General features: G+C 36.9%; 1 protein-coding gene across 1 annotated transcript; it reads left to right on the top strand.

Annotated features, from left to right (window-relative positions):
* Positions 1–1,784: 1,784 nt before the first annotated feature.
* LACTB2 (lactamase, beta 2) lies at positions 1,785–10,933 on the top strand. Its single transcript, XM_009078238.1, has 4 exons — positions 1,785–1,964; positions 5,819–5,967; positions 7,659–7,740; positions 10,746–10,933. The coding sequence occupies exons 1-4, from the start codon at positions 1,820–1,822 to the stop codon at positions 10,787–10,789; spliced, it is 420 nt and encodes a 139-aa protein (XP_009076486.1). The 5' UTR covers positions 1,785–1,819; the 3' UTR covers positions 10,790–10,933.
* Positions 10,934–14,931: the final 3,998 nt, after the last annotated feature.

Here is a 14,931-nt window from a genome sequence, read left to right as displayed (position 1 = left end):
AACTTCCTTGCCAGCGTGGCAGTACAGAAAGCAGCAAAGGCCTTGACTCTGTGTAAACTCTGCTCAGCAATAACAAAAACATCTCTGCATTATCAACTCTGTGTTCTGCACAAAACCCAAACATAGCCTCATACTAGCCTCAATGAAGAAACTTAACTCTACTCCAGCTCAAACCAGCACACTGGACCAACACAGAATCTAAGGGATGGTGATCTTCTCTTTCTCTCTTGTCTTGGCAAAGTGTGGCTATCATATTCTACCCCTTACTCCATATTCAGGTTTGTTGCAGGAGTTGGAAGCTTGTTGAAGTCTCTTGTAAAAGTTAAGGAGTTGCTAGCCAACACCTTTGAGACCAAATATTGGGCTGGTTGGCAGAGTTAAGATGATTATACCATAAAGCATAGGGGTTTCCAATGTCTTTGTTCAGCATGACAAGAATTTATAATGAACATCACATCCCCTACTGGTGGGTCATGACAGGGGTAACACAGCCAAACATGCTTGGTTAAAAGGAGGTATTCTCACCTGATTAATTTGGAAAGCACTTTAAAGATACTCTCAGATCCACCACTGATTCCAAAATAGCAGTATCTGCATGTTAAATTTTAAGTTAGTGACCTTCAAGTTTTCAAGGTGTGCCAGGCAATCTTGGGTTCTTTTTCCATTACTTTTCCATGTGGTTAGGCTTCCTGGTAATGTTTCATCAAGAACCAGAGAATAGCACTTCCTACGAAGGCAAGATACAACCCATCAGCTTGATTTTAATGTTGACTGCACAGAGTGATTCCTCACCTGCCTTCTGCTGAACTTAGTCTTCAGTAAGAGCTGGAAGTCATTGCACAGGATGGTGCTGCACTTGTGGCCTCCCAATCCTTCTGTGTATCACTGTGGCTGGGTGCTGGTTAACCTTGCTCTGTGCACCATGCTTGGCACCACCTCTGCCTGTTCCCAGTCACTGCTTTGGTGCATCTGCCATTAACAAGAAGATGCTGATGAAATTCAGCAGTGATGCTGGTTGCAGTTGTATCACTTTCAGTCTGAATTAACCTCAGCATAAGGCCTTCTGCCTTTCAGAAATCACAGTGGAAGGATACCACAGTGCAGCTCCTTGGCAGCTCAGGTTACCATATACTATATACTTATCCACTGTCCCTTTGCCCTTTGCTAATGTAATGCTCATTCAAGCTGTGGGTCCTTAATCCTTACCATTCAGGTGTATAATGATCTGCACATAGAACAGCTAAAAAGGCCATAATTCTTTGTATTTGACAGCTCTGCTCCACTGTGTCATGGGGCTTTCAGGGAAAAATAAATTTTGGGCGACAGAACTGTAGCTGGGTTGGGTCCAGAAGTTTATAGTTCATTGTTAAAAGAATTAGCAACATCATCCTCATCCTCTCTTGCTAAGGGCAAGGTGTATGTCAAGAACTTCACGCTTTTCAATCTGGAAATAACATCAAATTTTCTTTTTTAAGCTTCAGAGTAAAGCCCTCTGTAACACAAATTCTACATGACTAGTCAGCTCCATTAATGCACTTGTATTATGATGTGTCAGGTAAGTAAAAGCATGATGATGTGTGTTTTGTACATGGTATAAGGAAATGGACTGGGATTAGACAAAGTGATAGCCTGGTTACATCAACTTTTCAGCCTCTTTTGGTCAGTTTTTTCTGGTACTTACTCTGGACTGCTTTTCAAGTGTATGATTTTATAATTATTTGTTTCTATGAAGCATATATGCTGTATCAAAAACTTACGCTTTTTTTGTTGTTGTTCTTCAAACAGAGTTTTGTACACACCAGGACACACTGATGATCATATGATTTTGCATCTAGAAGAAGAAAATGCTGTGTTTTCTGGTGACTGTATTTTAGGGGAAGGAACAACAGTAATTGAAGACCTGTATGATTACATGAAAACTTTGAAAAGGCTGTTAGAAATGAAACCAGATTTGATATATCCAGGTAAGTGGTTCTATTTTTAACTGCTCTCTTACTGTGTAGTTTTTAAATACCTCCTCTAAGAATTTGAGAACTCTTACTACAATGAAACCCCATTACTGATGTAACAGTTCTGGTCCATTTCTTAATATATATCCAGTGCTAAGCTAAGAGGATTTTATGGCATGGTGGTTTGCAAGACTTGAAAAATTGTTAGTGATAGGTATCTTTCCTTCCTGAAATTTCTCCATTTGAGGGTGAATCTTGTGTTTCTATGGCCAAGGCCTTCAGAGGCTGGAATCTTTCACTGTTGGAATCACACAGCAAATTTGGTTTTCTTATCCATATGCCTTAATGTTACCCTGGAAGAAAAAGTAATCGTCGTTCGTTTGGTCCTTTTCATCCCCACATACGCTGCCACCATGAGTAACCTAGTAATGTTTGAGAGAGATGTGTCCTTTGCAGCACAGGTGAATTACAAATTCATCTTGAAAAGCTGCAGGACTGACAAATGCTTGTTTTAGTTAATGACTTAGCTTAAATTTGAACAAGAGCCAAGAGCCCAAACATCATGTTCCAAAAATAAGTTTCCAATTCATTCAGTCTATGACTTCCCTTTATTTTTTTGTCCTCTCCTCCAAACCTTGGGAATACATTTACTTTTCATACAAACCACGTGTCTATTTGATAAGACTGCATTTTACGAATTCATTGTCTAACCAAGGCTTAAGCTCCTCATTTGCTTTTCCAGAGCTACTTCTCAGGATTTTTTCTGACTACTTCTGTTTCATCTTCTTCAATTTGTCATTCTGAGCTACTGTGTCTACATTCCCAGTTCTGTCTTGCTCCATTAACCATCTATGTTTAGCCTACATAACCGGATCTCTCGTGTTCACGCTTAAAATAGCCTTCTTTTGAAGTAGGTGTCCTTTAAGTGCTGTAAGATCTAAGCATTAAAATGCCATTTAAGAAAAACATCATTACAGATATTCCATGGATATGGAGGCTGATGTAAAAAGAATAGTGTCTGGCTTAACTTATTGACTTGACTACTGCTAAAACTAACAATATTTTAGCCTCAGGTGTCTCAATCTATTGATCAATCAAATGTTCTACTTTCTTTCTTAAATACCTATAAAACACAGTCTGTTCCTCCAATTGAATTTCTGCCTTCCAAAACCTCATATATGCCAAATTCTACTTAGTTTATCAGTTTTGTCAGTTGCAGTTCACTCTGTTCTTAATGGTTACATACCTAGATTACACATTCACCAAAGCTGAATATTTGTGCCATTTATCTGTGACTGTTTGTTGCTGTTGTAACTGTGTTCATACTGTACCTGCAGTTAGGAAGCCAGGCTGATGTTATGCTTCTTCAGTGACAAGCAGTGACTGAGGTGGTTTGGAGCTAACTTTCTTTTTTCATCCATGCATCACAACATGTATGTACAGTTGTGTAAGAGATGGCTATTGCCCAATCAGAATAATTGTCTATCCTGTTGGCTAACTATAGCTGAAGGTATTTTGTTTTACCAATACATTGTATATAAGCTCAGTACTTTGTCTGTGTTGCAGATTTAGGTCTTTCTAATGTTTGACCTGTTTCTCTGTTTCCCATCCGTGCTTTAGCACTCACGTGGCAGCCTCAGAATTAGATGAATCTGTTTTAACAAGCTGACTGCTACCTGGGTGTCAGGATCTGAATTTAGCCAATCCTTTCCCTTTCATGTCTCTTTTAAATTTTAATGTGGAAATGACTCAGGCAGAATATTCGTGACATGTATTTACAGCCAATATTTGGTGAGAATCCTTGGGACTAGAAAAGGGCATTTCAGTCAGCAGAGGGCTCCCCATCCTGTAATAATGAACCACATTCCTTGATAGTACAGAAAAAAAACATACTGGAGTTAGGAATCTGTGCAGAATTTCATGAGCCAATTGTTTTCTTAAATTTTATCCTTTGTGCTGTAATTTAAAGTAAGACTCTATTACTTCACAGTGTGTTATGAGGAAATAATATGAAACTGATATAAAGCCCAAATTCATGGAAAGAGTCATATTTTGAGAGCACTTCTCATATGCTCAGAAATATTTAACATTTATTCAGGTATTAATTCATTTATTGAAAAATGATGGATGGGAGAGATCCACATCTGGATCCAAACTTTCTGACACCATTTTAATGTATGTGCTTGTATACAAAATGGCTGTGGATCAGATGATGTAGTGGATGTATTTAACTTTGCAAAATGTGGGTTCCATTTCAGGTACTGACATTGGTCTTGTAGTCTAAGTCAATTAAATCCCTCAAAAGAGTAGGGACAGGTTTTAAGACTGCCTTGTGATTCCATGTGCATGCCTTAATTTTGATTCCTTAAAGGAGACTTCTGTCATTAGAGAATGCAAGAGGATGGACAGTGACCATTATAGTCTCTGCTCTATGTATCTTAATGTCTTTCTTCTAAATGTAAAGTTTTGTTTTTCTAAATAGTATATAATAGAGATACTGTTCTATTTGGTTTTTCTTTTGTAAGGAACAATAGCTTCAGACTAAATATGTTTGACATCATTAAATATCTATGCATATGTCAGTATAGTTTTATATTTACCTGTCTTTTTTATAATACTATAAAAAGGAGGCTTCAATGTATACTTAGTAATTTCAGATCTGCTGAAGTGAGTCTATAAGTTGAGATATGCATAAATATTTTGACTTGGTAAAGGATAGATTCCTTTGACACTTGATTTCACATATATTCAAAACATGAAACATTAGTCGTTCTTTTTTAATAAGCTGCCTATCCTCAGGAAAAATAAGCTTTAATTTAAAAAGCCTCAAAACTAAAACCCATTTAGTCAGTTAACCTAAAAATACAAGTAAAGAATAAGGTGTTGGGTTTTTCAATAGTCAAGAGAACCTCGAAAGAAACTCTCTGATTTGGATGACACCAAATAACTTCTAAAAGAAAGATATGATATTTTACAGTAGTTTCTGTTCTACCCCTTTTATAAATTACTTGGAGTTTAGACTGGCAGAGCTGGAAGTTGCTGCTGCTACTTCAGGTGAGGTATACAGGCAAAGAAATAGGAAACATTGCTATAAAAAGCATGTGATGAATATTCATGCAAGTAAATTTCTCTATAGGTAAAACATTAATTTCTGTGCCTGTAACTCTCAGATTTGTCTTCTGTTAATTTTTTTGATCATACTTATGAAAGTGTATTTAAGCAAATAAAATACAGTATATGAATCAGTTTTGAAAATCTGTCCTGGAAAATTTATTTGTCACAATTAAAGGTGTTAAATCTCTCGCCCCGGTGTTTGCTAGTCCCACAACAGGACAGTAATCTGTGAGTCCTTTCCATCAGCCACTATTGTTCAAAGGCCAGTGTCAGTTTAAATCATCAGTACCAATATGCTTTGGAACAGGGGAGGCAGGCAAACAGAGATAATATAATCTGAATATAATTTTTTTAATCTGTTCAGCAGATCAGATGTTCCTTTCCCTTTTTCTAACAGCCTAAAGTAGTCTTCCTTTGCTTTCCTTGTTCCATCTGAAGTATTCCCTTTCCTCATTCAGACTTTCTGTATACTAATTCTTCCTTTCCATCCTAATGCAGACTGTAATGGAGACATTCAAACTTAATTTTGGCCTATTTACATTAAAAAAACCTAACCCTCCCTCCCCCCAAAACATTCAAAGATTGTCTGACAATTTGACATCAAGGATACTGTCAGGGTGATATGTAAAGTTATCCATAGTTTCTTAGGGCTTTTAAATCTACCAGTTTATATAAGAATGTTTCAATTATTTAATGGCATTGTTAATTCCAAGGTTAGTAATAATAGTGCTCTGGTGTATGTGTTTTGATTTTAGGTCATGGCCCAGTAGTACGTGATGCAAATACCAGAATCCAAAACTACATTTCTCACCGAGTTGCACGTGAACAGCAAATTCTAAATGTTTTCCAGAAGAATACTGGAAAATCATATACATCTTCGGAGCTTGTAAAGATAGTATACAAGGTAATTGTTGATTAAAAGAAAATTGAGGTTATGTTCATACAATTGTATGTAGCAGTTTTAAGTCTTTGAGTGAAGACCATGGTGGCTTTTTAAAAGAGAAAAAATAAAAGGTTTCTACTTGTTCAGGGTTCACATATGACTGTGCATTTAAATTGTGTTGCTTAAGCATTTCATTGGAGTGGGACCAGATGATGCTTAGAAACTTCTTATTTCATTATTTTGATGCTCTGAAGCAGAGCTTCATCGGACCGAGCCAAAATAAAGTTGTAGTTCTTGGTTCTGAGTGAAAAGTATGACATAACCGTTAGTCATTGATTTGCCAACATGTGTTGGGCATCTCCTGAAGACTGGTTAAAACGTTTAGTTCCTGGTCTATCAGTCTGCAGGAGGTTGCAGGTAAACTGCAGTTCCACAGAGGTGGATATTGTGGTGCAGAAGTTGGGTAGCTTGTGTGTGTCGTTAGACAGGTGTAAGAGTACTTTCTTGGCACTTCATCATTCTTCATGTAGCCTCTGTAATTTGTGCCTTCCTAGCAAGCTGAGATAAGTTACAGCATTTCCTTTGGAGGAAGGTGTCAAAGTTGCCGATGACTGTGTCCTGTGAATAGGTCTGTAAGAGCTTCACAACTGATGATGGTTCTGCTGATCCCCAGTTGCCAGAAGAATGACTGTGTCACACTGAGCATTCTGCAGTGCTGATGTACCTGTGGCAGTTCAGTTTCTGCAGGTTTCCTGCCTGATCAACTAGTTTTTATGGATACAGCCATTCTTGTGTCTCTGTAAATCACAAACCACTTGTCCTTACATTATTTGATATGAATTTCTTCAGAACTACTAAATTTTTATATTACACAAAAAAAGTGTGTGCTTTGACAGCATTTTAATGTTTTGCAATTTATTTCACTAGTTTTTTAGTGAATTTTCATACTATGCTCATGTTATTTAGAGAACCTTTTAATTTTCAAGAAAGAAAAAGAGCTTTACTTGTAGGATGATAAGAGCTGAAGCAGGGGGATTTTGAGCAATCATCATAGAATGGTTTGGGTTGGAAGGGACCTTAAAGATCATGTATTTCCAGCCCCTCTGCTATGGTCAGGGACACCTTCCATGAGACCAGGTTGCCCAGAGCCCCATCTACCCTGTCATTGAACACTTCTAGGGGTGAGGCATCCACCACTTCTCTGGGCAGCCAATATTACTGGTTTTTACCTAATGAGCATTGAAAAATTTTAAGATATGTTTTGTCTTCCTGGAGCTGTTGTATTTTTAAATTGTTTACTCATTTACAGATGCTAATTGCTCTAGGATGCAAATGTTGTCATGGAATAGAAGTGATAGGTATCTGTGGAGAACTGCATCTTAAATTTGTCTTTAAAAATACTCAGCTACACTGACAACTCAGTACAGACCAAGCTCAGAAGAGTAGTCTTCTTAGTGCTGGCCAAAGTTTGTATAATACAAATGGATAATGCAAAAAGTGAGTAAAAGTAAACAAAAATGTGTTGTTAGACTACTAGTTTAACTGCTGTAAAATTGATTTAGTCATCTCAGTTTTCTGTTATATAACTGAATGTTCTATACAGCAGTTCAGAAAAGGAAAATCTGTGGTAATAAACCATGAGTTCCTTATATTGAAAAAACAATTGGGGGATATTTTAACAAATACAAAATGCCTATTTTTGTTTCCATTAGGAAATCCCTGAAAACTTACTTGCAGCAGCAGAAAGTAACCTCCTAGTCCACTTGAAGAAGTTGGAAAAAGAAGGAAAAGTGTGTAAGTTGTGGATGGAGGGTGAAAGGAGGGTTATTTATTTTCATTTTGGTTTTCTGTATACTATTTCTCACTGTATTTTAATGCCTTATTTTCTAGAGCAAATTTTCCTTCAGACAGTTAGGAGTAGTATATAGTGCAGTATTTCCAAACTTTTAGAAAATATTTTATAGAGTAATTGTGACATGCTTAGAGAACAGATTACTGCAATATATATACCTGCAAATTTTTAGTTAATACATACATGGATGACATTCCTAACAGTAGCATTTATACCTTTGTGTATTTTATGAAATTCATACTAAAGTGTGCACGTACATAGCATTTTATGGGTTTACATTTCAGTTTCTGCCTTTCCTGAATGCACATTTTTGTGTGTATGTGATCTAGAGATGGTTAAAATCAAGCAGGGCAAATAGTTACAATTTGTCATTAGTACAGTACCTAAGTAGAGCAGCTGTATTTAGTTTACTGTTTTTACATTGTGCCTTTACTCTTAGTGACAAGTATTCTATTTCCGTAATGGCATGTGCATGTGGAAATGTTATTCAGCCAGAAACTAAGGAAAATATTTCTTCCTGTACATTACATAACTGCACCCAGAATTGTCTACTTCTAAGTCAATAATTACACAAATATTTACAGCTGTTTCAAATTTTCAGCATTTACCAACCTGAGTGACAACATAGAATCAGTGTAACTTTTTCAACTTAGACCTTCTGTTTATTTTAACAGCTGTTTAACAGCTGCTAGGTACTAATTGAACAATTGAGACTTAATTTTTGTTATAATAATGACTTGCTTTTTATTCAAAGAAAATAGACTAGAGTCACATGAATGCAGTCATTACTGAAGTCCAGAAAATGATGACTTTAAGCTTATTTTGTGCAGAATGCCGTAGAAGCTTACCAATATGATACTTACTGCATCAGCTTTTAAATTTGCTCTCAGTTCTTGGTTATTGATATATGTTATTGACCTACACATTTCTCCAGTTTGGCTCCAATGGATTCCCCAAAGGCATCAGGTGCTGTTGACTGTTTATCCATTCCTTTCACTACCAGACTAGCTCAAGCAACAGCATTTTCTGTTTAGATTAAGTAGTGGATAAATTAACTTTCTCTGTAAAGGCAGACTTGCACTCTTCCTTGCAAAAGGCTGTGTATATCTATCTTGAATGTCCAGGAATTAATTTGTTTGAGTGAGCTACTGACTTAAGGTTTTGTTCATTTGTTTATTTTTCCAAAAACACCCTTATCATGTTTACTGGGCAAAAATAGCTCAGCTTGCCTCAGAATTGAAGAGATAGCAGATACAGTCGGTTATCTGTTCCCAAAGTATTAACTACTTGAAGTTATTAGAACATTTAAATAACTAGAAGAGATACTAATCAGAATAATTATTATGCCTCTTGTACTCCAGTTGGAGGTCCTTTATTCAGGTGCATGCTTCTGCCTTCCAGGAAGCACAAGAAGTGCCCTCTGAATTTTTTAGGTTTGTTTTGTTTTCTGAATTTCCATTTGAGCTCACAGAGAAGGAGGAAAGCAATCTCATCAGAATACTTACAGGTTTTCTGCGCTGATCTCTGCAGTGTGAAAACAGTTGCTGAATTTTTAAATGTAAGCTTAGGCCCAAATCTATAATAAACACTTAACATCATGTGACCTTTGTCCATTTTTCAGTACAAGTTAAGGACATCTGTTAAGGAAAACTGTTGGTTCTGAGCATGTAGCATACAAATGGTTGTGTACTCATGGTACTGGCTCATTTGATTTTGATATCCTTTGATGTCCTTTCCACATAGTCTGAGTTGCAGCACTTCAGGTTTTGTTCTCATTACAGAAGACTTGAGTTGCAGTCATAACACTGCTTAATTTTCACAAAATATTTTTCCAGAGGAATATCTTGTCAGTATCGGTAGTGAATGTGACAGGCCTTACAAGAGAGCTACTCGATGCAAACCATGGCCATATGCTGCCTGCTGCATTCATTTTCCACTTCATACGAGGGATTGCAGTTTTTGTTGGTACATAACTTGTATAACTTCAGTTTGGAGTGATGCTGCCTTTACAGATCTGCTTTTCTTACTTAAAACAGTAAAATAATGTTTTAAAAACAGGCATGTGGCACAATATGTGCATGTAAGCTTTCTCCCATGTTTGGATATTAATAATTTGGTCATTGTTTCACATCACAGCTGATGAAGACATAAAAATATTTGGGCTGCTCTTAATTTTGCAGCACAGACTTTTTTCCTCTAAAGTTTAGAAATTTCAGAAAATGCAACAACTGCTCTGCTACCTCAGATTTCTTACTACCTAGAAAGTTTAATATTCTCAACTTCGAATAACCAGAGGATCACCAGAGGATTATGAGGTGCGGCTGAGGGAGCTGGGGTTGTCTAGCCTGGAGAAGAGGAGGCTCAGGAAGACCTTATTGCCCTCTACAACTCCTTGAAAGGAGGTTGGAGTCAGGTGGGGGTTGGTCTCTTCTCCCAGGCAACCAGCAGGAGGACAAGAGGTCACAGACTCAAGCCCTGCCAGGGGAGGTTTAGGTTGGATATTAGGAGATTTGTTATGGAGAGAGTAGTCAGGCATTAGAATGGGCTGCCCAGGGAGGGGGTGGATTCACCATCCCTGGAGGTTTTCAAGACGAGACTGGATGTGGCACTTAGTGCCATGGTCTGGTAACCATGGTAGGGTTGGACTCAATGATCTTTGAGGTCTCTTCCAACCCAGTTGATTCTATGATTCTATGATTCAATGATCATTAAACCCATTTTATTAATCACTCTCTATCTTGGTAGCTTACATTGTGAAACAGTTAATGTTTATCACCTTCCATTAAAACTGAACATTGGCCTGAAGGAAAATATTTCCATAGTTCTAATAAAAAATTACAGGTGTAGATATACATGTGCATGTGCAGGTTAGGTTTGAGATTGTCTGATGTTTATAAATAGGATCCAAATGTTGCTGTGTGACTAATTTGGTCTTGTTTTTTAACAGTGCGTGATGAGTCTCCCACCTTCAGATGGAAAAACAATTTATAAGTTACACAAGATTGCTCAAGAGTATTTTTAATCTTCACAGTTGCTGTATGAAAAAATATAATGACAAGCTCAGACGATATGTAAAATAAAAACTAATTTTTACTTATTTTTTTAAAATGTGGTAACACAATTTTAAAGCAATGTTACAGTCAGTTAACTAATGTTTTTCATATTCTTCTTTATAGGAATTTTAAAAATAACCTCATGGGTACTGAGTTAATAGAACAGAATGAGCGTGAAGAACCAAATCTTACCTCTGTTATAAAATGCCCAGTTTTATCATTGGTGGCAGAAGTAGCAAGGTCTTACAAATTCAATATTACCATATCATAAAGCAATATTATAAACTTAATAACTCAGATATATAAAAAAATCTCCAATGAAAAGAACAGAAACTATGTTATTCTAAACCTGTTTCCATTTGCTTTTGCTTTCAAAAAGTGATTTTCTAATAAGTTACCTACACATTCTAAAAACCAAGTTACTTTTGTTAACAGGTGTAAATACTGGGCTTGATGTTCATTTTCTAATCTAGGTGGCTGCAGTCATTGCTGCTGGTTCTGCAATTGGTTTTGACAGATACTGAAAGTAATTTCAGACTTCACTGTTTGCTGGTGGAAACACCATTTCTGTGGAATTGATTTAAACGATTCAATAATTTTAATTAGTGGGTGTCAAAAATGCACAGAGTTGGAGCAGACTCTTAAATTCTTTATCTTACAAGATTCTGCAAGAATGTCACTAAAAGCTGTATAAATTGAGATCTGTGTTACACACCATATAAAATTAACCTTGTCTGTGACTTCATAACTCACAGTCTTCAAGTTCTGGTGTTAAATCCACTTAAACTACAAATATTTAAACTATAGGTTGTATCTGGTATGTATCTGGATGCATACTGTATAGGATATTAAAATGCAGTATTTGAAGATTAATTTAAACTGCAAGTTCAGTTCTCTGTGTAGCTTGCACTTGCAGAGTAGTGCACAAATATTTACATTCATTTATGTGTTCAAAGTGTGTGACATTTCATGTCATACACACTTCTTTTAATGTTGGCTCAACCTTAAAAAGCAAAAGCAGATACGAGATATTTGATAGTACCAAGGACAAATGTTGGAATGTGCTGCCCGGGGAGGTGGTGGATTCACTGTCCTGGAGGTTTTTAAGATGAGACTGGATGTGGCACTTAGTGCCATGGCCTAGTAACCGTGGTAGGGTTGGCCTCAATAATCTTTGAGGTCTTTTCCAACTCAGTTGATTCTATGGTTGTATGTCCTTGAAAACCTTTCGCCGTTCAATCCTGTACTCTTATTTATGAAACATGCATATGTTTGTGTATTTAAGGTATGCCTTAATAATAAGCATTATTTTATGAAGCTGATGGCATTTGTTCTGGCCAGGTGAGAAAAACCCAAAACAAAAGTACTCCCAGGAACAGCAATACAAAACTGAAATAATATTCTGAAGTAGTAGCCAGACCCATGAAGAGGGGAAATAACTTTCTGCTCTCTAAAATGATGCTTTATGCAAACTTCATTGGTCTCATTTTTGGCTATATCATGTCTCATGATCACTTCTCACTTTTTGTGCAGTGCCATTTTGGTGTCTCCTACTTTTTCTTCCATTTGTATTTTCTGTTTACTTGCATTTTTCCATTATTTTTGTTTTCTCCCACAAACCTTGTTTTTCAATTCCTTTTGGATTATTTCTTCATAATTACTCAGTTTTCATAAGGACTACTTGCCATTAATGATTAGTAGGAAAACTAATTATTTTAGCTATTATTGTAGCTATTTTATTAACTTATAGTTACCTTTTGCATTGTTAATAATAAAAACATAATTTTCACTTCTTTTTCAAAAAAAACCAAATTCACATGCTCCAAGTGATGTAATTTTGCTTCAGGAAAACAGAGAGATCAGTGAAATGGCAGTTTCCTGTCATGAGGTCTGAGAACCTGAAAACAGCAAGAAACTGGTATGATCAGGTGATATCTCATTACCTTTCTGAGCTGAAAAAGACATCTACTGGCAGGCAAAATGTCACTTGACCATTTTCTTCTGGTTGACTATATTTAATTTTTAAATACATGGAAATGGCTTTAGAATCCAATTAAAGAACTGTAGGAACTTGCAGGCAGTGAAGAAAGCAAGAGGAATACAAATCGAAGAAGTCCGTGTTCTGTGATGTGCTGAGCAAATGCCTGACATCTTCCAACAAAATAAGGAGGGAAATTGCAGTTTAACCAGCCATTAATGATTGTGTATGATGTCTTTGGAATGTTAAGAGCAGAGATTGCACTGTTACTAATATGTATATATAATAAAGGATACTTGCATCTGCTATGACATTGTAAAAGTCTCAAAACTCCTTGTTGATTATGTCAGATGGGATGTTTATTTAAAAGCAGTGGTAATGTGAGCTGTATGCCTGGTATCTATAAAAATGGGGATTAACCTATTCACATCCCTTGTGTGAATATGTTCATCTGTGCAGAATTACAAGTTACAAATAAAAACAGGAGAAGGGGCAATTTCTGTCTCATCAGGCTAGAAGGGCAAATGTCATTTGCTGCATTAACTTTCTAAACAGCTGCAGATAGAAGCTGGAGGAAGCACAAATTGTGTTTCCAGTCTTCCTGCCAGCTAATTTGAAGATCCTGTCCTGAGAGGCAGCAGCTTTTATTCGGTTTAAGACCTAGGAAATAAGTTTGATGGTACTTATAACCTTTTGGGGGTTTTCTAATTCTGTTTGCTGCTAACTTGCTTATTTATGCTTTTAAAATATTCTCAGTTCTATCTTTAAGCATGTTTGATGATGAGTGAATTCAGGAAAGGTTCCCAAATAGGAAGGGGTTTGTTCTGTTTGTGTCTGTTACTGCAAGTGCCATAATACTCTTCCTACCGTAGTCTGCACAGTCTTGCCACCCGAAATGCTGGGTTTGGTTTGCTTGGTGAGTTTTGGGGTGGGGTATGGTGGTGGTTTCTGTGAGATGCCAGAAACATCCCGTTTCAGATCGTAGGGCACTTCCTTCCTAAATAATGTGATTATTTTGAAGCCTAGTGTTGCAAAATATGGGTGTTTGGAAAGAAATCTGGCCAACATTGACAAGCAGCAGCCTGAGAGCTGGCCGGCCTGAGTGTTTCAGGTTATCCCACTTTATCAAAACTTCATGTGGCAGAAGAGGGAACTTTTGATAAAAGGAAGGTGTGGAAACTTAAAGTGAGGCAACAGGTTGCCTTGTTTTCCATTTCAGTATAGCAGTTTACACTGTATCATCAAGACAAACACAAAACCAAATTGAAACCAAGGGTTTCAATGCCTGCCATGACAGGACATCTAGCCAGATGCTCAAAGCACTTGCTGATTATAGCTTGGGGATAGCATGTCTTGTCCTAGTTAAGTCCTGTTTGTTACGTTCTGTGGAGATGAGATGACCTGCTTTCTTTTAAGTCTGAGGTGGGAAATAGATGCAAACCCAAATTGCAGAAGGGATTCTAATTTTTTATCCTAGCCCAGTATATGTCACAGGTGCAGTATGTTACCTCCATGGCTACACAGTATGCAATCAGGGATATCCTTTCACATTGTTATTGTTGAAATAATGTTCTGCTTACTTTAGAGTTACAAAATATTGGCATGGTGAGGGGATTAAGGGATTTCTAGGATATAAAACATCTTGAGACTGAAATATGAATGCTGCTTCTGTTTAAACTTTTAAAAAAGAATTCTAGCCATGAAGGGAAATTTTTTCTGTAGCCTTTTCTGTGTTTTTAAATATCTTAGATCATCTCCAGACACCAAATATACCTGTCTCATGATTTAATAAAGTCACAGAAAACCTCAGAGCATCTACACAGCTGATGGTGTGTGATCAGTCTGTTCCATGAGTCACCCTCTGCTCCATACAGTTGAGAGAAACAGACCTGTTAAAAGCAGTTCATACAGTGTATTTGGTGCACACACTCAATTCTGGCAAGGCAAAGCCAGACCAAACAGTTGCACCTTAATTTCATACCCATATTCATTAGCTGCTGGCAGCAAAAGCAGTTCTGGCAACAGTAAATTTCAGCTATAAATTAGTCCTTTTCTTGATCTTTCTTTTCCATTTATCCACGGGGAGTAACTGCCAGCCAAAA

The sequence above is a fragment of the Acanthisitta chloris genome, unplaced genomic scaffold (assembly GCF_000695815.1).
Source record: "Acanthisitta chloris isolate BGI_N310 unplaced genomic scaffold, ASM69581v1 scaffold46027, whole genome shotgun sequence".
In the NCBI taxonomy this organism is placed as follows: domain Eukaryota; kingdom Metazoa; phylum Chordata; class Aves; order Passeriformes; family Acanthisittidae; genus Acanthisitta; species Acanthisitta chloris.
The sequence above is the reverse complement of the archived record's forward strand: the minus strand, read 5'-3'. Positions and strand labels throughout refer to the sequence as shown.